The sequence below is a fragment of the Cherax quadricarinatus genome, chromosome 28 (genome assembly GCF_038502225.1).
Source record: "Cherax quadricarinatus isolate ZL_2023a chromosome 28, ASM3850222v1, whole genome shotgun sequence".
Lineage (NCBI taxonomy): Eukaryota > Metazoa > Arthropoda > Malacostraca > Decapoda > Parastacidae > Cherax > Cherax quadricarinatus.
The window spans coordinates 20,143,883-20,168,898 of record NC_091319.1 but is presented as its reverse complement, the minus strand read 5'-3'; the positions used below and the strand labels follow the sequence as shown (position 1 = coordinate 20,168,898).

Here is a 25,016-nt window from a genome sequence, read left to right as displayed (position 1 = left end):
CATAATGCAGTGACTAGCACTGTATGCACAGTAGTAAGTATGGACATTTTGTATGTTGAGTAAGTGAAATTAGTGATCATTCTAGAGTAGATTTTTGTTGAGGCATGACAGGTTTTAGATAACTTACTATTGTTGATCCCCATGCACAAATACCATAAGTAAAAAATAAAAAAAAATATCTCTACCATATTTTAAGTACAATGCCGTATTAAATTTTGTTAAGAAGTACAAGGGCACAACTTCTCAGATTCATTTTTATATTTTTTCATCTAAAGTGAACTTGAAATGTAACTTGCACACCCACTGGAAAAGTAACAAACAGTTAAATGAAAAATATTACTAATTTATTATATATGAAACCTACAGCATAACCCATTACAATACTGGGTGCTTAAAACAGTTTATAAAAAGAGATTTTTTTAAATTCTCAAATGTATTAAAAACATATCTATCATACATTACCTTGAAAAAGTTACAATAAATAAAACCTTATTTCTTAGCAAAAAATAATCTCTGCAATGACTCCAGTATCATTATAGCTGACATGTCCAAATGTAAATTTAAGTATAAAACAAATATCTAGGAACACATGAGGTGCTACTTTCTCAAGCTTATTCAGAAACTTTATATGTACTATACAGTAAGTACAGCACCTACTGCATATCCACTTACCATGTTAATCTCTTTAATGTTAACTAAATAAGATGTCTAGCATTATTCAAAGAGGCACTATTGTACTGTACAGTGGTCCCTCAATAATCGTCCGGCCTGAAAGTCGTCCATTTCGGAAATAGTCTCATTATTTCGTCTAAATATTGGCTCACAAATGGTCTGTTAACTCGCAAATCGTCTTTCATCCTGGGCGCGTACTCATGGCTCTGAGCCGCCTCGGCCTCCCTTCCCAGCCAGTGTGCTATTGTTTACCAGTGAGCGATGGTCCCCTCACGTGTTCATATGAAATATTTCATAATATTCCATTCATTTTAGTGCTTGCAAGTGTTAAATAAGCTACCATGGCTCAAAAGAAAGCTCCTAGTGCCAAGCCTTTGGTAAAGAAGGTGAGAAATACGATTGAATTTAAGAAAAACATCATTGAACAATATGATAGTGGCGTACGTGTGGCCGAACTGGCCAGGACGTATAACAAACCCCATACAACCATATCTTCCATCGTGGCAAAGAAAAAGGAAATCAAGGAAGCTGTTGTTGCTTGGAGAAAATTGTGGCCAGATTGTGTCCACAAGAGGGATTTTGAAGGGTTTGTGGCTGACCCTGATGAGCCTATGTCAGTTGTGAAATCTATTGTGGCATTGGGGAGTTCCATGGGGTTGGATGTGAGCTTGGAGGATGTGGAAGAGTTGGTGGAGGACCACAACGAAGAGCTAACCACTGAGGAGTGCAAGAGCTTCAGCAGGAAGAGCAACAGATCGCAGCTCAGAATCTTGCTGCAGAGGAGGAGGAAGAGAGATGGAAGAAGGTGCCTTCTTCAGAAATTAAGGAGATTTTTGAAATGTGGGGTAGGATGGAAAGATTTATGGAGAAACATCACCCTGAGAAGGATGTTGCAAGCCATATCGGCAACTTGTACAGTGACAGAGTCTTGGCCCATTTTAGGGAAGTTTTAAAGAGACCCCAGAAACAGAGCTCACTGGACAGTTTTTTTGTGAGACAGGACTCCAGTGATTCTCAAACTGGTCCTAGTGGCATTAAGAAACAGAGAAGAGAAGTAACCCCAGAAAAGCACTTGGTACCTGAGGTGTTGATGGAAGGGGATTCCCCTTCCAAACAGTAACTAATGCAATCTCTCTCCTCTTCCAGTCTTCCATACACTAAGAAGAATTGCCAATAAAGGTAAGTGTTATGCTGTTAATGTTTCATTCATCATGTCCCATTGTATTGTTTATGTACTACATCTATATTTCATGTAAAAAATTGTTTTGTTTTAATACTTCTGGGTGTCAGGAACGGATTAATTGTATTTACATTACAGTGGACCCCCAGCATTCGATGGCATCGGTATATGTTAAATCCGGTATTCGATACATTTTAACGCAAAAAATTTGCCTCACCACACGCGACTCGTCCGGGACGCGTCCGCGTGAGGCCTGAACTGCCCCATGCGTGCCAGTGTTTACAAGCCAGTCAGTGTGCTCGCATCTAAGCATACATTCGGTACATTCCATATTATCACAGTGTTTTTGGTGCTTGTTTCTGCAAATTAAGTCACCATGGGCCCCAAGAAAGCTTCTAGTGCCAACCCTGTGGTAAAAAGGGTGAGAATTAGTATGGAAATTAAGAAAGATTTTGAAGGGTTTGGGGCTAACCCTGAGAAGCCTATGCCAGTTGTGGAATCCATTGTGCCTACTTCAAAAATTAAGGAAATGTGTACAAAGTGGGTTGAACTGCAAACCTTTATGGATGAAAATCACCCTAACACAGCTGTTGCAAGCCGTGCTGGTGACTATTACAATGACAATGTTATGGCCCATTTTAGACAAATCTTAAAGGAACGGGAGGTACAGAGCTCTACGGACAGATTTGTTGTGCGACAGAGGTCCAGTGACTCTCAAGCTGGTCCTAGTGGCATTAAAAGAAGAAGGGAAGTAACTCCGGAAAAGGACTTGCTACCTCAAGTCGTAATGGAAGGGGATTCCCCTTCTAAACAATAAGTGCGACACTCTCCCCTCCTCCCATCCCATCAATCATCACCAGATCTTCATAAAAGGTAAGTGTCATGTATTCTATTGTTAGTAGAGTACTACAAACTGTGCATGTCTTCTTCAGTTTGTGTGCATTAAACTTAATATTTCATGTGGTAAATTTTTTTTTTCATACTTTTGGGTGTCTTGCACGGAATAATTTGATTTCCATTATTTCTTATGGGGAAAATTAATTCGCCTTCCAATACTTTTGGCATACGATGAGCTCTCAGGAACGGATTAATATCGTATACCGGGGGTCCACTGTATTTCTTATGGGGAAAATTGATTCGAAAATCGTCTATTTCGATAATAGTCCCACTTCCAGGAACGGATTATGGACGATAATTGAGGGACCACTGTACATGTATATGGAAAAACACAATACTGTACACTGTAGTATAAAAACTGAATTAAAAATTGTACATTTAAAGACACCAAGTCTTCACATTGTATGCATCTTTAAAACATAAATTCGATTCTGCACATCGTTTAAAATACCCAAAATTCATACACGGGTTACAGTCTGCTTCTAGGTGGTTAAGTCATGGATTTAGCTGTCATTTATGTGTACATCGCCTTTTAAGGTTTTACATTTATTTACTGCTGAAGCTCGATGAAAAAAATACACCAGTTTCTAATTAAGACAGATCGTATAATTCCTAAAAAAATACTGTATACCTTAAACCATTTACTTGAGTTATATTCCCTGAAACTCAAATAAATATGGAAATGGGGTTGCAGAATTTTTTTTAACAAAAACAGCTGGAAGAATAATAGGTTGGTAGACATTGAACATGTAGGGAGGTAATGTACTACTATATGATCCTGCCTTAGAAGTTGAAATGGAATCCTATTTGATGGTCAGCACTCTCGCAGAATTACTGATTTTTCTTGTCTCATGAACATGCAGATAAATCTTAAAAATGTCTACTTACATTGAGTATATGTTTCGTTTCTTGTTTCTTAATGGTTCTTATTCCTGAAATATTTCATTTCTAACTGAGGAGGCCTAGTCTGAGATTCGACGATGATCCCTGGGACCACTAATAGATTCCAATATACTTTCTACTTAAACCTCCAAATGTGTGGCCATGCATTTGTGTGTTACAGTTATCTAGCTTTTCTAATCAAGGTTCTCCTCTGAACATCCTCAGTTATTTTGGCTTGGCTTGGTTTATGTCCTCCAAATGTGCTCACTGGATTTCCCATGCCCACATCTCTTTTCTTATGAATGTCAATATCAATTATGTTTGAACAATATTTAGGAATATGGCTTCTGAAACACAGAATGAGCCTAAATCTGAAACAAAATATAAAGACATTTAGTGGGCCTTGGTAGTAGGCTGGTAGACAGGGAGACATTACCATCCTGCCAAGTGAGTGTGAAACAGAAACCTGTAATTGTTTTGCACAATGGTAGGATTGCTGGTGTCTTTTTTTTTGTCTCATAAACACATAGGATAACAGGTATATCTTACTGCTTCAACTTACACCTAGGTCACACTATAAATGCATGCACACACATATATATATTTACACACCCATCTGGGTTTTTCTTCTGTTTTCTTAATAGTTCTTGTTCTTCTTTATTTCCTCTTTTCTTCATGGGGAAGTGGAAAAGAATTCTTCCTCTGTAAGCCACGCATGTTGTAAGAGGCGATTATAATGCCAGGAAAAAGGGGCTCATAACCCCTTCTCCTGTATAAATTATTAAATGTAAAAAGAAAGCCTTTTGTTTTTCTTTTTGGGTCACCCTGCTATGATGGGATACAGCCAGTTTAAAAAAAAATGGTGTATTTGCAGCTTCTAGACTTGCAGGAATTTCTAGGAACCATCTTCTATAAATTCATGAATTTCACTGTATACAGTATAAGATACAAAAAAAATTAAACAAGTCAACTATACTTTTATGTTGGTGAAGGAATGATAATCCAAGAAATTAGAGCTATTCTTCTCTTTCTTGGATCAAATCTTAATTACTACTGTATGACCATTATGGGTTTAGCATTTCCTTGTGGAAGTAGAGTAGGGGCCCCAACTTATGAGGTTTTGCACTTATAACACTGGTATTTTGGAACCAATTAATTACAAATAATGGCTCACTTTTCTGATACTGGAACAACTATATTTATTATTTTCCTAGGGGTGAATTATAAATATTTTTCTTCGTTGCTTTTTTATAAAATGCATTCAAAAAATTGTATATGAACATTATATGAATGTACTGCATAGAGAACTCATACTGGGTAAAGAACTGAAGATCTAATATTTACATTGTGTTAATACATCAGTGGTTGTAATTGGCAGGTGGGTTGTCTGAGGCCCTTATATTACAACATTGTCCCTTTCACACTAACCCATCCTCTCACCTTCCCTCCCCCCTCACACCCACAACACTCATCCATCCACACACCCATCCATCCTCTCTCATGCACACCACTCATTCCCTCACCCATTCATCCTCTCTCTCCCATACTAGTCACCCCCTCTCTCCTATCCATCACCATTCACCCTCCCTCACCCAACAACACCACCCACACCCTTCCACACCCAAACCAGCTGCCCCTCACACTTACCCACTCTCACCCCTCTATTTCTAATTGGAAAGAAACAATACTGAATGTAAAACATGGGTTAGAAAATTCTCTTGAAAAAATGAAATGAAACTTGATACAGAATATTATAGCTCAGAACATATTCATTAATTTTACATTGTTAGCCCATTAACAGTCCAAACGTAGATCTTACTGCTACTGCTCCAAACGTAGGTGAATGTTTTATTTTTCCTACCTTTAAATTTAGAGTTTAGAGGCCTGATAAGCCTAGGAAATATAGGTCTTAACATTGTGCACAGTATTAAAAAAATCTGGGACCACTTAATACCTTGTGGGAGCACCAGTTCAGTTGAGCACCAGCTAGAGCAAACAGCATTAACACTCCTTTTAGAAGGAAAGTGATGTTGACCTCAAGTTTAATAGCTATGAGATGGATGTGGCCAGAAGTGGTCTAGGAAATATCAAAAACCTAGATAATAAACCATGTGCAACATTTGTGCCAAATCCTTTCAATTTTGTTAACACTGGTAGTGTCATCCTGCCAGAATGTCCTATCACATATGCTCTAAGTAAAGAGAAACAATTCTGCAACATGCATAACATGTGTTCAGTTGGCTGGCCTATCTCTCTGGTCTCTGAGAAAGATCTGCTCATGAACCTGATAGTCAGCTAGACTTTCAGACAGGCATCACACAAATTGCAGAATCATCACGCCTGCACAAATGAAAAGATACAACTGTGGCCAAAATGTTTATTACTCACCACAGTCATGCTTATGCCTCTTATCTACAAGCACAGTACAATGGATCCCCGAGTTTTGGCCGCTCCGAGTTTAGATCGCTTTTCGGCTCAATTTTGTCTTGAGTTTCACACTGTGCCCTGAGTTTTGGCCGGCGTACCAGACCTGTCCGCCTGCCCAGGCAGGCATCGTGAGTCAGTGTGGCTTTGTTTCTCCTCGAGTGAACATCACCCTGCGCTCATCCAAACATTTCACAATAATTCATTGTGTTTTGTGCTTGTTGATTGAGTGCAACTGCTACATAATTAACCGTGAGAGTGGTTGTGTGCTCCAGCTTGCCAGGATGTATGGCAAAAACAAATCAACAATCACTTCTATCCTGGCGAAGAAAAAAGAAATTAAGGAAGCTGATGTTGGGAGGCAGTGATGCCCCTCACCAAGGAATATTTGCAGTCTTAATGGTCTTAATATAGGTTGCAAGATGAACAGTAAGGTAGGTATCAAAGTGTGGCAGGTATGTAACCCCCATCTGGCTACCTCACTCACACATTATATACTAGGCATTTAAAGTGCCACAGGGTGATAAAAGGCATATACGGTACACTCATTACTTACCAAAAAGTATTTGTAGTCTTAATGTAGAGTGAGAAGTGAGTAAACAAGATTAAACGAGAGAGAGAGAATGAGTACATGAGTGTAGAAGGTTTGCAAGTTTTGTAAACAAACTAGTTGTTGTTGTTACCAGACCGGACACGAATGGATTTTGTTCACTGTGTCAAGCTGACTGGAAAAACATCTTATATTTGTTAATTTATATGTTTATATGTAGCATGTTTATTATATAATTTTGAAAAAAAATATAGATGGATTAAGCACAATGTCTATATTAAAGTTTTATACAACATTTAATGCACCTCAGAGTGATTATCATTGTGTTGTTATTATTATTATTAATATGGCATCTTCAAGACTAATAACACACACTTAATGATTTTAATGTGTTCCTGCATGCCAACACAGGTGCAAGTTGTGGAGTTTAAAGTTCAGTGACAAAGTGTAGCATTGAGTGTGGCATTAAGTGTGTAGCATTAAGAGTGTAGTAACTAAGCGATTAAGCAATAGAAAAAGGACGAAACGAAATAAACTCCTGACAGCATACGCCGCTCTGCCTATCTTCTGCAAGGTATGTAAATGGCATATGTACACCAGTTCATTTCTACATTATGGTTTTCTTATGAAAGAAGTGATCTAATGCAATTAGCCTCACAAATTCTATTTTCTCTTATACTAACATGTCTGAAGGAGGAAAGAATGGGAAGACATTTTCATAGCTGGAGAGAGCATGCCCGCAACGACTGTCCTCCCCTCCGCCACCACATACGTAATGGCATATTTTATTCACTCTAGAGTGTATACATGTATCAGGTTTTTATGTTATTTATTATTATTTTATGTCATATTAGATGAATTGTGATAGATAAATAAGCTGTAGATACCATAATAGCTTCATATCGAAGTATTATTTTGTCATGCCTCCTGACAGCAGAATGGATTAACTGGATTTACATTATTTCTTATGGGAAATATTGCTTTGACTCTTGGCTGTTTTGAGTTTAGGCCAACCTTCTGGAATGGATTACGGCTGAAACTGTGGGTTCAACTGTATAGCACTTTGTCTGGCTTTTTTGGGTTATCCTAGGTAATTTACACAATGTATGAGAACTATTTTTGTGTATCTGTGCCTAAATAAACTTACTTAGTCCTTCATTCTGTACAAGGGATGCCTGTCCTTTAAGAAATACATACCAAGCAAATGTAATTGAACAGAATCAAGGGCACACATACACATAAGTATAGCTATCATACATAATGTAAATTACCTAGGATAACCCTAGATTCTAAAGAAAAATTGCAAAGGTTAGTGGATGAGTTTGAGAATGTGTGTAAAGGTAGAAAGTTGAAAGTGAACATAGAAAAGAGTAAGGTGATGAGGGTATCAAATGATTTAGATAAAGAAAAATTGGATATCAAATTGGGGAGGAGGAGTATGGAAGAAGTGAATGTTTTCAGATACTTGGGAGTTGACGTGTTGGCGGATGGATTTATGAAGGATGAGGTTAATCGTAGAATTGATGAGGGAAAAAAGGTGAGTGGTGCATTGAGGTATATGTGGAGTCAAAAAACGTTATCTATGGAGGCAAAGAAGGGAATGTATGAAAGTATAGTAGTACCAACACTCTTATATGGATGTGAAGCTTGGGTGGTAAATGCAGCAGCGAGGAGACGGTTGGAGGCAGTGGAGATGTCCTGTCTAAGGGCAATGTGTGGTGTAAATATTATGCAGAAAATTCGGAGTGTGTAAATTAGGAGAAGGTGTGGAGTTAATAAAAGCATTAGTCAGAGGGCAGAAGAGGGGTTGTTGAGGTGGTTTGGTCATTTAGAGAGAATGGATCAAAGTAGAATGACATGGAAAGCATATAAATCTATAGGGGAAGGAAGGAGGGGTAGGGGTCATCTCGAAAGGGTTGGAAAGAGGGGGTAAAGGAGGTTTTGTGGGCTAGGGGCTTGGACTTCCAGCAAGCGTGCATGAGCGTGTTAGATAGGAGTGAATGGAGGCGAATGATACTTGGGACCTGACGATCTGTTGGAGTGTGAGCAGGGTAATATTTAGTGAAGGGATTCAGGGAAACCGGTTATGTTCATATAGTCGGACTTGAGTCCTGGAAATGGGAAGTACAATGCCTGCACTTTAAAGGAGGGGTTTGGGATATTGGCAGTTTGGAGGGATATGTTGTGTATCTTTATAGGTATATGCTTCTAAGCTGTTGTATTCTGAGCACCTCTGCAAAAGCAGTGATAATGTGCGAGTGTGGTGAAAGTGTTGAATGATGATGAAAGTATTTTCTTTTTGGGGATTTTCTTTCTTTTTTGGGTCATCCTGCCTCGGTGGGAGACGGCCGACTTGTTGAAAAAAAAAAAGCCAAACTAAGTGCTATACAGTGTACTGTGCTAGTAGATATGAGGCATAAGCATGACTGTGGCAAGTACAGTGGTCCCTCGATAATTGTCCGGCTCAATAGTCATCCTTTTCGGAAATCGTCGCGTTATTTTCGTCCAAACATTGGCTCGGAAATGGTCGGTTGACTCGCTAATCATTGTTCGTCCTGGACACGTATTCACGGCTCTGAGCCGCATCGGCCTCCCTTCCCAGCCAGTGTGCCATTGTTTACCAGTGAGCGACGGTCCCTTCACTTGTTCATACGAAATATTTCATAATATTCCATTCATTTTAGTGCTTGCAAGTGCTAAATAAGCTACCATGGCTCCAAAGAAAGCTCCTAGTGCCAAGCTTTTGGTAAAGGTGAGAAATACGATTGAATTTAAGAAAAACATCATTGAACAGTAGGTAAGGCTTGGGAGGGAGTGACTACCAGGACTTTGAACTCTGCTTGGAGAAAATTGGCCAGATTGTGTCCACAAGAGGGATTTTGAAGGGTTTGTGGCTGACCCTGATGAGCCTATGTCAGTTGTGAAATTTATTGTGGCATTGGGGAGTTCCATGGGGTTGGATGTGAGTTTGGAGGATGTGGAAGAGTTGGTGGAGGACCACAACGAAGAGCTAACCACTGAAGAGCTGCAAGAGCTTCAGCAGAAAGAGCAACAGATCGCAGCTCAGAATCTTGCTGCAGAGGAGGAGGAAGAGAGATGGAAGAAGGTGCCTTCTTCAGAAATTAAGGAGATTTTTGAAATGTGGGGTAGAATGGAAAGATTTATGGAGAAACATCACCCAGAGAAGGATGTTGCAAGCCATATCGGCAACTTGTACAGTGACAGAGTCTTGGCCCATTTTAGGCCAGTGACTCTCAAGCTGGTCCCAGTGGTATTAATAAACAGAGAAGAGAAGTAACCCCAGAAAAGGACTGGGTACCTGAGGTGTTGATGGAAGGGGATTCCCCTTCCAAACAGTAACTAATCCAATCTCTCTCCCCCTCCAGTCTCCATACACTAAGAAGAATCGCCAATAAAGGTAAGTGTTTTGCTCTTAATGTTTCATTCATCATGTCCCATTGTGTTGTTTATGTACTACATCTATATTTCATGTAAAAAAAAAAAATTTGTTTTAATACTTCTGGGTGTCAGGAATGGATTAATTGTATTTACATTATTTCTTATGGGGAAAATTGGTTCGATAATCGTCGCACTTCCAGGAATGGATGAACGAGGGACCACTGTAATACACATTTTGGCCACAGTTGTATGTTTCCAGTTGTGCAGATGTGACAACACTGCAACATGTGTAATACCTGTTTGGCTAGCTTATGATGAAGTTCATGAGTAGCTCTCTCTGAGACAGATAGACAGAAACAGTCATGCTTGTGTGTATGGAACAGTGAGAATAAATTGAAAACATGCCATGGTTCACTGGGGGTAGTGCTGATGGTGCAGCAATGTTTAGTGACTGCACCATTAGCAATTTAGTGTGCCACTCTGTCTGACACTGTGCTTCAAGGAGTTTCATATACTCCAGCACTTCTAAAAACATTGCTGGAACCTACTATATAAATAATTTGTATATATTTCTAGATAACATAATGTGACTGAGGCAGGTGAACATGTTCACCTATCAATGTGTTTGTTACTATTTCATTACTATATCCATACTTAATATTTGTGTAAGAACAAAAATTGGCTATATCACAAGATCTACTATAAATTGTGATTATCAGAACATAAAAACTAATTAACCTAGGAAGTAGGTTGGTAGACAGCAACTGCCCAGGGAGGTACTACCGTCCTGCCAAGTGAGTGTAAAACGAAAGCCTGAAATTGTTTAACATGATGGTAGGATTGCTGGTGTCCTTTTTTCTGTCTCATGAACATGCAAGATTTCAGGTATGTCTTGCTACTTCTACTTACACTTAGGTCACACTACACATACTTTTTTTTTTTTTTTCAACATGTCAGCCGTCTCCCACCGAGGCAGGGTGACCCAAAGAGAAAGAAAATCCCCAAAAAGAAAATACTTTCATCATCATTCAACACTTTTACCTCACTCACACATAATCACTGTTTTTGCAGAGGTGCCCAGAATACAACAGTTTAGTAGTATATACAGTGGACCCCCGAGTTTCGTGATTAATCCGTTCCAGAGAGCCCGCCAAAGGCCGAAATTCATGAAACTCGAAACCATTTTCCCCATAAGAAATAATGGAAATAAAATTAATCCGTTCCAGACACCCAAAAATATTAAAATAAAATATTTTTTTTTCAAATTAAATAAAGATTTACATAATAAAAACAATCAGAAATCAAGTACATTCATTTAAAATAAATAATAACATTACACTTACCTTTACTGAAGACTTCTGGGTGGATGGAAGATGGGAGGAGGTGATAGGAGGAAGGTGTACACTATTGTTTGGAAGGAGAATCTCCTTCCATTAGGACTTTAGGTAGCAAGTCCTTATCTGGGGTTACTTCCCTTCTTCTTTTAATGCCACTGGGAACAACTTGAGAGTCACTGGACCCCTGACGCACAAAATATCTATCCAGAGAGGTCTTTTTCTGGCGTTTCTTTAAGATTTCCCTGAAGTGGGACACAACACTGTCATTGTACAAGTTGCAGATACGGCTTGTTTCAGCTTGGTCAGGGTGAAACTTTGCAACTCATTCCACATTCCACACATGTCCTTAATCACTGAAGAAGGCACCTCATCCACTCCCTCTTTCTCCTCCTCTGAAGCAAGTTCCTTGGCTGTGGTCTGATGCTGTTCCAGTTGAAGCTCTTGCAGTTCGTCAGTGGTTAGCTCTTCCCTGTGGTCCTCCACCAACTCTTCCACACCCGTCACTCACTTTATTTACCAAAGGGTTTGCACTAGCTTTCCTTGGATCCATGATGACTTATTTAGCAGTTGCAAGCACAAAAAACAATGGATTATTATGAAATGTATTGCATGAACCCGCGGGGTGATGGTCACGTGTTGGTAAACAATGGCACACTGAGCGTGAATGGCGTGGGAGACTGGCTTTGTGTGTACAGTAGCCCTTGTGGCTTAGCGCTTCCTTTTGATTATAATAATAATAATAATAATGTGTGTACAGTGACGGGCAGACGGGTACCGGACGGTCGCTGAAACACGAGTTTTTTCACGAAACTCGAGGCCAAACTTTAAAAGAAAAAAAAACTCGCCGAAGGTCGAATTTCGCGAAAGTCGAGGCTGCCGAAACTCGGGGGTCCACTGTACGTATAAAAATATTTTCTTTCTAGTTCTTATTCTTGTTTATTTCCTCTTATCTCCATGGGGAAGTGGAACAAAATTCTTCCTCCATAAGCCGTGCGTTTTGTAAGAGGCGACTAAAATGCCGGGAGCAAGGGGCTAGTAACCCCTTCTCCTGTATAAATTACTAAATTTAAAAAGAGAAACTTTTGTTTTTCTTTTTGGGCCACGGCCAGTTTGTTGAAAAAAAAAAGAGAAAAAAGTTAAATTGGTAATATTTCTGCAAGCAGGACTCCATATTGAGCATCCAGTGCCAACTTTGCTGCCTTATATCTCAAAAAGTACTGACACTCAAATTTTTTACACAGAAAATTGCTCTCTGTTTCTTACATAAAAAAAAAATTCAGAGCACTAGCAGTAAAAATGTAGATCTATCTTTGGACAGTTAAAGTGTTAAAAATGTTTGGTCCTCACCCACTCCCATTATAAATAGATTTCAGAGGGTTCTGTGCACTGAATAAGTGTATTTTATAAGATACAGTATAAATAATCATACACAGTACTCACAAAAACATAACACAATTGCAAACAAATCAGAGAATGGGTGGGTTTGAGCTCCACCAGGTCTGTGATTTGAAAACAGTACTGATCAAAAGTAGGGTTCTAAAAGTGGCTTTATTCATTAAGTTAACAAAACCCAATAAACCAAGACACAACCTTTATACCATGATATGAGATCAACAATACTGTGGTAAAGACCCTCTCATGCCAGTTAAATGTTGTAAAACCAACACTAGTAGCACATATTTGTACTAATCTCCACTTTCTATCAAGCTGGAAGACATGTATAAGAAAGAAATCTACTAAAGGTACACCCTTCGTTCTGTAAACCAGAGAGCACATGATAAATGCTTCAAAATAACTTTTAAATACAGGCAATAGTTTTTGAAAATTTCAGCATCTTAAGAAAAAAAGTAAATGCTCTTATGCATGGTATGACCTTGAAGTGAACACAGGTACATCTGTAAAGCAGTAGTACATTACAGCCTATATCTAGAAACTTATTCTAATGCATTATGCTATACTTAAATTTCATGAGGAATATAAATTAAGGATACAGTATATAAAATAATATAAAAGTATACATTCTGCTATACTTAAATTTCATGAGGAGTATAAATTAAGGATACAGTTTATAAAATAATATAGTTATTCATAAAGATTCAAATACACTAACTTGCCTTAAGAAAAATCACAGACAACCAACACTCACTGAATGAGTTTTGACTATGATACAGTATAATGCAACTGGAAGTATAGAGCTTTACCATTAAAATACTGCAGCATAAATGAGAGGACAGGTCTGCTTCATGGGGTAATTGAAACAGCACCAAATTTTTACTAAATATAGATAATGTATATAGGACAGCTGATTATATAAAGAAAAATGCACAACACTAAAGGCTAGAAATCCCATACAAAATAGTGTTTATTAATAAAGATTAAACTGTTTAATATAACAAACAAAATGTTATGTTTAAAAAACAAACTTTCTATAAAAGAAAATCATTACAGAAATATTCATAAAAAATTAAAATTTTTAAGTAGATTATTCACAGGAGTACAATAAAATGGAAAATACTGTACCTCATTTCAGAATGTTGATAACTTGGGTAACAGCTATAGATAATATACCTACACTGTAATAATAAACCCAGTTCAAAAATTACACATATCAATGCTATCTGAATATATTAAGTAATACTGTATCTCTAAATACAAAAAATATAATATCTTAAGCAAAATTTGCTTGTATCACCTTTAAATGAGACAGATCTTGCATTTCGTTGTTTATATAAGGTTAATCAGCTCAAGAAAGCCAGGTTAAATGCTTGCACATAGTGAAGCTAATATTTGTAAAGATCTCTCTTAACAATTGGCACTTTTGAGACCAAAACAACAGATGTGGTGGTATCTTGGCACATCCAAACTATTACACATCTGTTTCCCTTTGTAAGATAAGTACACCAAGAATTCAACTACTTTTTAATTGGATGAAAACTTATGAGATACCAGAAATAAAAGTTACCAAGTTTATAAATTCTACAAACAATTAAAACATTACAAATTCATTTGATAAATGAATTACCAATTAAAATTGTTTCCTGAACACATTAGTAATTTCCTACATTTTCAATAAATTTTTAGGGGTTGTAATAATAGTATACTGCAAAATAAATTTTTTTGTTAAGTTGACAACTTTGACACAATAAAAGACTTAACTAATACAGGTCATGCATCACTAATCTGGCAATCAGTTATCTGATTCCATCAGTAATCCGGCACTAATTTTGGCTAGCATAATTTCAAATTTCATCATTATACTGACTCGGAAATTGTGCAGATGGTTGTAAATCTACAGCAGCAAGCCAGTGGAGGAGAAAGCAGTGATGAAAATGAGGAAGATGTAGCAGTCTCTCTATTGATGGGTTAATTAAGTGTATTCTAACCTAACCGCTGTAATCTGGCCAGATTAGTGATGGCTGACCTGTACTTAATTATGATGCAACAGTCTTTCTTCAATATAAATTGGAAAACAGAAATTCCACAGTTAACACTGGTTTTATTGGAGAGCGATGTCACTATTATGTTTCCGGTTAATGTCATCCACAAATTCCCTCTTGAGGATTTTTACACATCTGGAAAACAGGGTCAAGTTTATTATGTAATAATGTATTTATATTTTGGAAGCTTGTATGAAGCCTAGTAATAGTGAATAAGAAATCTGCTGATAGACTGTTGAAAACTTATACTGTAGTGTATTATATTTAACACAAAATAAACAGTACCCACAAGTATTAAGATTAATATTTAAAAATCATCAATGGAACCCCTACAGAGGATCAAAATTAGAAATGCCTGAAAATTTTCAGTCATTTAAAAGTTAAAGGATGGGATTAAGAGTTAAAGGTCATCCCAGCAAATTCAAATAAATATAGTACAGTGGTCCCTCGCTTTTCGTAGTTCTCGGCAATCGTAAATTTCGCCAATCATAGGGGTATTTTCGTATAAACATGGACTCGCTTTTCATAGGTTGACTCGCGAATAGTAGTTTGTCTGGGACGCGTAAGCACGGTGAGGCCTCCCTACCCAGCCAGTCTGGCATTGTTTACCAGTGAGTGAAGGTCCCCTCAAGTGCTCCTACGAAATATTTCATAATATTCCACTCATTTTAGTGCTTGCAAGTACTAAATAAGCTACCATGGCTCAAAAGAAAGCTCCTAGTGCCAAGCCTGTTGTAAAGAAGGTGAGAAATATGTACAGTCACAAAGTCTTGGGCCATTTTAGGGAAGCGCTAAAGAGACGCCAGAAACAGAGCTCTCTCCACAGTTATTTTGTGAGACAGGACTCCAGTGACTCTCATGGTGGTCCTAGTGGCATTAAGAAACAGAGAAGAGAAGTAACCCCAGAAAAGCAATTGGTACCTGAGGTGTTGCTGGAAGGGGATTCCCCTTCCAAACTGTAAACAATCCAATCTCTCTCCTCCTCCAGTCTCCCATACACTAAGAAGAATCTCCAATAAAGGTAAGCATTATGCTGTTAATGTTTCATTCATCATTTCCCATTGTATTGTTTATGTACTACATGTATATTTCATGTAAAAAATTTTTTTGTTTTAATACTTCTGGGTGTCAGGAACGGATTAATTGCATTTACGTTATTTCTTGTGGGGAAAATTGATTCGCAAGTCGTAAATTTCGTTTATAGTAGCTCCTCCAGAAACGGATTAATTACGAAAAACGAGGGACCACTGTAATTGATAACAGATACTTTTTTACTATACAGTCAGTGGTGGCTCGTAGTAGCAGTAATACCTATACCATCGTACTGCATCAGACTTTCATTTTTATCTCGTTTCAACAAAAAAAATTTGCTTATAAATACATTGAAAACAACATACAACAGATTTTCCCAGTAATTTATTTTTTTTTTCAACAAGTCGGCTGTCTCCCACTGAGGCAGGGTGACCCAAAGAGAAAGAAAATCCCCAAAAAGAAAATACTTTCATCATCATTCAACACTTTCACCTCACTCACATATAATCACTGTTTTTGCAGTGGTGCCCAGAATACAACAGCTTAATGTATTTGTCAGTTGCAAATTATTTTAGCATAAGGTTGATGATGTCATACATCTGGCAGTGAGTATCTGGGGGACTGCAGCTCTTATGGACGAGCTGCCACTGTGTACAGTATTAGCATCTCATCCATTTTTCCATCCGTATAATTATTCGTTCACTCAACCACGCGGTCATTTTTTACAAGTTGCTATTTATTAATTTATATCCTGTAGCACAACAAATTACTGTACTCACTTTTTGTACTGGGGTGATGTACGAAACTTTGCAATGTCAAGACTAGGAGCATGTGGCATATGGATGATGAAGGCATTGGGAAGCACAATGAATTCAAAACCAATCACATGCAGTTCCATAATGTGGGAGACCTGTCAAATAATCAGGGCTTACAGTTAGAATTAGGCTTAAGCAAAATATAGGGTAAATAATAAGGAAACAAAATGTATAGTTCCTAATAAGCACCATTTTGCCATAAAAGGGAAAGGATTCACATTAAGATTTTCAAATAAATAGGTAGTAGGTTGGTAGACAGCAACCACCCAGGGAAGTACTACTGTCCTGCCAAGTGAGTGTGAAACAGAAACCTGTAATTGCTTTACATGATGGTAGGATTGCTGGTCTCATAAACATGCAAGGTTTCAGGTATGTCTTGCTACTTCTACTTACACTTATGTTTGTACATGCACGTGTAGTGTGACCTATGTATACACACACCCCTCTGGGTTTTCTTCTATTTTTTTTTACTAGTTCTTCTTGTTGTTTATTTCCACGGGAAAGTGGAACGGAATTCTTTCTCCTTAAGCCAAGTGTGTCATCGGAGGTGACTAAAATGCCGGGAGCAAGGGGTTAGTAACCCCTTCTCCTGTATATGTTACTAAATTCAAAAAGAGAAACTTTCATGTTGGGGGGGGGGGGGGCACCCTGCCTCTGTGGGATATGACCAGTTTGTTGAAAGAAAGAAGAATAAGGTTCCCATAGTTGGTTTAAAATTTTCCTTGAAAACTTTTCTAGACAGATGAAGATAAGCAAGACTTTGCAGAAAGATATGGGTTTCTTCAGAAAGAATATAAGAGAATAGGGAGGAGGAGAGAGATTTAGCTCAGAAAGCCTGGGGAGCAATTGGACTTAACAGTTAAGAGCGATGTTAGATGGGAAGGTAAAGGTACTTGAAAGATGGAGGAAATATTTTGAGGAAGAATTAAATACTGGTGATGAAAGGAAAGTGGTGGTATCATGCCTTGGGCAGGGAGGAATCCTATATGGTAGGAGTAAGGCAGAGCCAGAACTGAGTGTAGGAAAAGTGTGCAAGACAATGGAGAGAATGAGAGAGGGTAAAGAAGCTAAAGCAGATAGAATTAAGACTTGAAATATTAGCAGTTGAGGGTATAGTTTTGGAGTGGTTGGTGTATCTGATGAATATATGCAAGGAAGCAGGGAAGGTATCTAAGGATTGGCAAAGAATGTATAGTTCCTATAAAAGGAGACAAAGAAAAATCTAAGAATTATAAGGGAAAGAGCCATTAAGTACACCATGTAAAGTGTATTGAAGAATTATTATTGAAAATGTAAGGGATAAGACAAAGTAGGATTGCAGAAGAACAAGAAGGATTTAGGAAGAATAGAGGATGTGCAGACAAAGTGTTTATATTGAAGTATTTAGGTGAACAATATTTATATAAGAGAAAGGAACTCGTAAGTCTCATTTATGGAGTAAGTAACTCACTGTCTAACTGGTAGATTTAGAAAAGGCATATGATATAGTGGACAGAGGTCAATGTTGCAAATGTATAAAATAAGTAGTAGATTACTAAGTCAAGAACTTTTATATGGAAAGTGAAGTTCATGTAGGAGGGACTATTTTTTTCATAACAAGCAGGCCATATATAGAGATGTGTGATGTCCCCATGGTTATTTGTTTAGATAGGGTGGTAAAAGATGTGAATGCTAGGCTGCTGGAGAGAGGTGTGGGATTGAAAGATAACAAGTCAAGATGCAAAACAGGAATTGTCACAGTTGCTTTTTACTGATGACACAGTTCTTCTGAGAGATTTTAAAGCTGCAATGGTTGTGGAAGAATTGGGGAAGGTGTGTAAAAGCAGGAAATTAAAAATGAACACAGAAAAGAGAAAGTGATGAGAGTAACAAAAAAAAGTCTGGGCAATCAAAGACTGTAGTGAAGGACTATGGAAGAAGTCAATGTATTTAGATATTTAGAAGTGAACATATCAGCAAATGTGTGTATAACAGATGAGATGAAAAATAGATTAGATGAAGGCATCTGAGAGACAGAAGTTTGAGGCCAAAAAAAGGAAAATGCAGTGGACTTTAATGGTACCAATACATATATGGGTGTGAGGCATGGTCTTTAAACTTAGCAGCAAGGAGGAGGTTGATGTTACATTTGAATGCAATGTGGCGTAAATATGCAGAGAATTAGGAGCACAGAAATAATATGGTATTGGGTTATTAAAGGTATAATTTAAGAGGGCAGAGAAGGGGTTGTTGTGTGGTTTGGTCACTTAGAAAGGATGGACCAGAATAGGATGAAGGTGTTATAATTATAAATCCAGGGTGGCAGAAAGGAGGAGTATGGGTCATCTCTAGAAAGACTGGAGGGAGAGGTTGTGACCGTATCAGGCTGGACTGGAGACGAGTAGTTTTTAGGGTTTATTACGCTGTTGGAGTGTGAGCAACTTAACATTTTTACAAAGGGAAGCTATTTAGCTTGACTGAGTCCTAGAAGTGGGAGGTGCACTGCCTGTACTCTAAAGGCTGGTTGGGGATGTTGCTGTTTGGAGGATCATCTGAATTATGTTTGCATAGTTCTGGTAAGACAGCTATTGAGTGAATAGATGTATTAACTTTCTGGGTCATCATATCTTGGTGGGAGACAGTCGATGTAGAACAGAAAAAGGTGGGTGAGGGGGGGGTGGATATTTTCATGAAGCAAAATCATATATCACCTTATTCCATCCAAAACCAACGAAGCGTGTGTCATATTCAGGAACATCCTTGCGGACTACAATATATGGTTCGAAGTCTTGTTCCCATGGAACCTGTCAAAAAGGAAAGAAAAATATTAAGCAGTAGTCATCATTTGCTCATAACAGATTCCTTCAGTTAAGTTCTGCTCTTCGCTACTGTTGTCTTATACGCAGACCCCATTTTTTCACATACATCATCTGTCCATTTTCTTGGGCTGGGTGTTTGTCCCAATATTTAAATAAATGTCTATAAAAAAAAAAGATACATGTATATGAGTATGTTGATAAATGCTGCAAATATTTTATGCAAAATAAGCAAGAAAAATGACTAACTCCTTACAGTACAATTTTGACAAATTAAGCAGAGTGAAAGATGGGTGGTGAAGTTCAATGGAGATAAATGTCATGTAATGTAAACAAGCCACAGGAAAAAGAAGTTAGTCCTGTAGCTTCCATGACCATTTATGTGCTCACATCAGGCATGAAATGTCCAGTGGTACTGGTCACCTGATGTTTGAAGCACTGATGGCCAAGTGGACTAAGGCATCTTGGAATTTTGGGTGGCTTCCTGGGAGACATGCTAAAATATTGGGGGTTTGATTCCCAGCCAGTTGCAGTACAACTTCCTTATGTTACATTTTTTTTTAACACGGCTGTTTCCCACCGAGGCAGGCTGACCCAAAAAGAAAGAGAAAAAAAACTTTCATCATCATTCATACATAATCACTGTCTTTGGAGAGGCACTCAGATACAACAGTTTAGATGTCCCTCCAAACAGCCAATATCCCAAACCCCTTTTTTAAAGTGCAGGCATTGTACTTCCCACCTCCAGGACTCAAGTCTGGCTAACTGGTTTCCGTGAATCCCTTCATAATATATTACCCTGCTCACACTCCAACAACTCATCAGGTACCAAAAACCATTTGTCTCCATTCACTATCAAACATGCTCATGCATGCTTGCTGGCAGTCTAAACCCCTCACCCACAATAACCTGCCTTTCTTCCTCTACAGATTTATATGCTTTCCAGGTCATGCTACTTTGTTTCATCCCCTCTAAATGACCAAACCACTTCAACAACCCTTCTTCAGTCCTCTGACTAATACTTTTAGTAACTCCACACTACAAATTCTCCGCATAATATTTATACCACATATTGCCCTTAGACAGGATATCACTGCCTCCAGCCTCCTCCTTGCTGCAGCATTTACAACCCATTCTTCACACCTATATAAGAGTGTTGGTACCACTATAATCTCGTACATTCCCTTCTTTGCCACCATGGATAACGTTTTTTGTCTTCACTCATCTTTTTTCCTTCATCAATTCTATGGTTACCCTCATCCTTCATAAACACATCTGCTGACAAGTCAATTCCCAAATATCTGAACACATTTATTTTTTCCATACGCCCTCTCGCCAATGTGTATCCAATTTTTTTTATCTAAATTGTTTGATACCCTCATCACCTTACTCTTATCTATGTTCACTTTCAACTTTTTACCTTTACACACCCTCACAAACTTGTCCACTAACTTTTGCAACTTTTCTTCAGAATCTCCTAAAAGCACAGTATCATCAGAAAAAAGTAACCGTGTCAACTTCCATTTTTTATTTGATTCCCCAAAATTTAATCCCACCCCTCTCCCCAACACCCTAACATTTACTTCTTTTACAACCCTATCTATAGATATGTTAAACAACCATGATGACATTACACATCCCTGTCTAAGACCTACTTTTACCAGGAAGTAATCTCCCTCTCTCCTACACACCCTAACCTGAGCCTCACTATCCTCATAAAAGCTCTTTACAGCATTTAGAAACTATGATTACTGCTGAGGTCTGGTTCGGTGAGAACGAGTTGTGCCTCGTTCCAGTTCATCAAATGCCCCGTGGAGTCTCTGTATTCCTTGGGACAGAAAACACTTGCAACATCTGCCACATTGCTCTCCTATCATGTGCCTTTTCTAAATCCATAAATACAAAGAAACTTCCCTACCTTTATCTAAATACTGTTCACATATATGCTTCAATGTAAACACTTGATCTACACATCTCTACCCATTCTAAAGCCTCCTTGTTCATCTGCAATCCTGCTCTTTGTCCTACCTCTAATTCTTTCAATAATAACTCTGCCATACACTTTACCTGGTATACTTAGTAAACGTCTTTCTTTCAACACACCGAACGTATCCCACCAAGGTGGGGTGGCCCAAAAGGAAAAATGAAAGTTTCTCCTTTTATATTTAGTAACATATACAGGAGAAGGGGTTACTAGCCCCTTGCTCCCGGCATTTTAGTCACCTCTTATGGCACGTATGGCTTACGGAGGAAGAATTCAGTTCCACATCCCCATGGAAACTTAGTAAACTTATTCCCCTATAATTTTTACACTCTTTTGTCCCCCTTCCCTTTATATAAAGGAACTATACATGCTCTCTGTCAATCTTCCTCTCTCTTTCATACATTTACTAAATAAAAATACCAACCACTCCAACACTATATATCCCCCCTGCTTTTAACATTTCTGTCATGATCACATCAGTTCCAGCTGCTTTACCCCCTTTCATTCTACATAATGCCTAGCACACCTCCCCCACACTCACATCCAGCTCTTCATCACTCCTAAAAGATGTACCTCCTTGGCCAGTGCATGAAATTACTGTCTCCCTTCATCAACATTTAAAAGTTCCTCAAAATATTCCCACCATCTTCCCAATACCTACAACTCCATCTAATAACTCCCCTACTCTGTTTTTAGCAGACAAATCCATTCGTTCCTTAGGCTTTCTTAACCTGTTTATCTCCAAAAATTTTTCTTTTTCTCAGCAAAATTTACCGACAGTGCCTCATGCACTCTATCATTTGCTCTCCTTTTTGCACTCTCTCACCACTCTCTTCACCTTCCTTTTACTCTCCATATACTCCGCCCTTCTTATATCACTTCTGTTTTGTAAAAACTTCACAAACGACCTTTTTCTCCTTTACCTCATCATTCCACCAATCACTTCTCTTTCCTCTTGCACCCACCGTGATATAGCCACAAACTTCTGCCCCACATTCTAACACTGCATTTTTAAAACTATCCCACCCCTCTTCAACCTCCCACTACCTATACTCGCACTAACACACCTTTCTGCCAAGTTGCTTATACATGTATCTCGCACTAACTTCCTCCTTCCATAGTTTATACACTTTCATCTCTCTTACTTGCTGCTGCCATTATCCTTTTGTCCCATCTACCTCTTACTCTAATTTTAGCTACAACTAAATAATGATCCGACATATATGTTGCCCCTCTATAAACATGCACATCCTGAAGCCTACCCATCAACCTTTTATCCACCAATACATAATCTAACAAACTACTTTTATTACATGCTATATCATATCTTGTATACTTATTTATCCTTCTCTTTATAAAATACGTATTACTTATTACCAAACCCCTTTCTACACACAATTCAATTAAAGGCCCCCCCCATTTTCATTTACCTTCATATCCCTTCATATATATCTATTAATTAACGTCAACTATTATTTGTATCTGAGACATCATGCATAATTATTATAGAAAAGAACAGCATTATTATTCTAATTCTTGCATAATAATATTTGTCTGCTATTCTCACTTCAAAAAACTGCATGAATTAATATACACACATATCACTAAAATCTTTTTTTTTACTAAGCTATACGGAGAAAAGGGGTTACTAGCCCATTGTTCCCGGCTTTTCAGTTGATTTTTACAACACGCATGGCTTATGGAGGACAGATTCTTATTCCACTTCCCCATGCAGGCAAAGAAGGGAATGTACAAAAGTACAGTGGTACCAATACTCTTATATGGGTGTGAAGCTTGGGTTGCAAATGCTGTAGAAAGGAGGCAACTAGAGGCAGTGGAGATGTCCTGTCTAAGGGCAATGTGTGGTGTAAATATAATGCAAAGAATTCAGAGTGTGGAAATTTGGAGAAGGTGTGGAGTTACTAAAAGTTTTAGTCAGAGGGCTGAAGAAGGGTTGTTGAGGTGGTTTGGTCATTTAGAGAGAATGAATCAAAGTAGAATGACTTGGAGAGCATATACATCTGTAGGGGAAGGAAGGCAGGGTAGGGGTCGTCTTCGAAAAGGTTGGAGGGCGGGGGAAAAGGAGGTTTTGTGGGTGAGGGGGCTTGGATTTCCAGCAAGCATGTGTGAGCGTGTTAGATAGGAGTGAATGGAGATGAATGATTTTTGGGACCTGACGAGCTGTTGAGTGTGAGCAGGGTATTATTTTGTGAAGGGATTCAGAGGAACCGGTTAGCCGGACTTGAGTCCTGGAAATGGGAAGTACAATGCCTGAACTTTAAAGGAGGGGTCTGGGATATTGGCAGTTTGGAGGGACTTCTGAACTGTCGTATCTGAGCGCCTCTGCAAAGACAGTGATTATGTGTGAGTGAGGTGAATGATGATGAAAGTATTTTCTTTTTGGGTCACCCTGCCTCGGTGGGAGACGACCGACGTGTTAAAAAAAAAAATCACTGAAATGTTACAAAATATAAATACGTATGCAAAAGAACTCAAGGAATCATCTATGTAAGTTTTTCTTTAGTGTTACAGTTTAACCCACCACACCTTTTTTTTTTTTTTTACTAATAAGCCACACTGCTTCTGTGATTTGCAGCTAGTTTGTTGAAAGAAGAATGCATACATGAATATTTATGTATGTAATGTATATTATAAATATTAATTATAACAGAATGAGAATGAATAAGTAAAAGTTAAGAAAAACTAGTTACAATATGAGCTAAAGCAATATTATACCTTATAGGGAGTGGTAGCAGTTCTCCACTTGGCAAAATTAGTTGGAGCATGACCTTTTGTCCAAACATGATACCTGTAAATACATACAGAAGTTTGCTTCAGAAAAAGAAAAAAATTAGAGAGACATTTGACATAGAAGTACAGTAGGGCCCTGCTTTACGGCGTTCCACCTTACAGCGATTTCAAATTATGACCAAAATTTGCTATACAGTAAGAAGTCTTTCAAATATGGCACGCCCCACCCAGTTTGTTTACATTCTCCATTAGCACATCTCTCTATTATGTCTGGAAATTTTCCATAATTTCAAGTGTTTTAAAGTTATTGCATATTTATATATACTCTTATACTTATGTATACCTGTACCTAAATATACTTACACACTGTACTGGCATACAGGTACACATTAAATCACTAAGTTTGTCTCTAATCAAAACATATAAGGATCTCTTAAGCACATTAAATGTCATATATTGCATTAATATAGACATTTCCATTAATCCATCTATGATATTTTTTCAAAGTTATGTAATAAACATGCTACATAACATATAAACATGATAATTACACTCACAGTATAAAAACTGACATAAATATGAGATTTCTTTACAAAGCGGTTAGTAGGTGTCTGAAGAATATCTATCTATAGCTATTCACAACCCTTGTGGGTTTAGCACTTCTTTTTTATTATGATTGTAATAATAATAATCACTTTGAATAAGTAAGTTTTTTCAGGTATACACAAATACAGTTGCACAGATTATTATACATAGCAGCATATGTGTAAGGAACCTACGATAATCCAAAAAAGTCCGAGAATGAGGCGCATTAAATGTTGTATAAAACGTTAACATAGACATTTTACCTAATCCATCTAT

At 37.9% G+C, this 25,016-nt stretch overlaps 1 protein-coding gene across 2 annotated transcripts in view; it reads right to left on the bottom strand.

Moving 5' to 3' along the window:
• Positions 1-327: 327 nt before the first annotated feature.
• Positions 328-25,016, bottom strand: part of LOC128693178 (xylosyl- and glucuronyltransferase LARGE1-like) — a gene marked incomplete at its 5' end in the record, with an annotated part of 111,247 nt that continues 86,558 nt past the window's right edge. For both annotated transcript variants that reach the window (XM_070089449.1, XM_070089450.1), the window contains 4 exon segments: positions 328-14,913; positions 16,590-16,720; positions 19,316-19,408; positions 24,141-24,213. In XM_070089449.1, coding sequence (XP_069945550.1) covers positions 14,838-14,913; positions 16,590-16,720; positions 19,316-19,408; positions 24,141-24,213 — 373 coding nt within the window.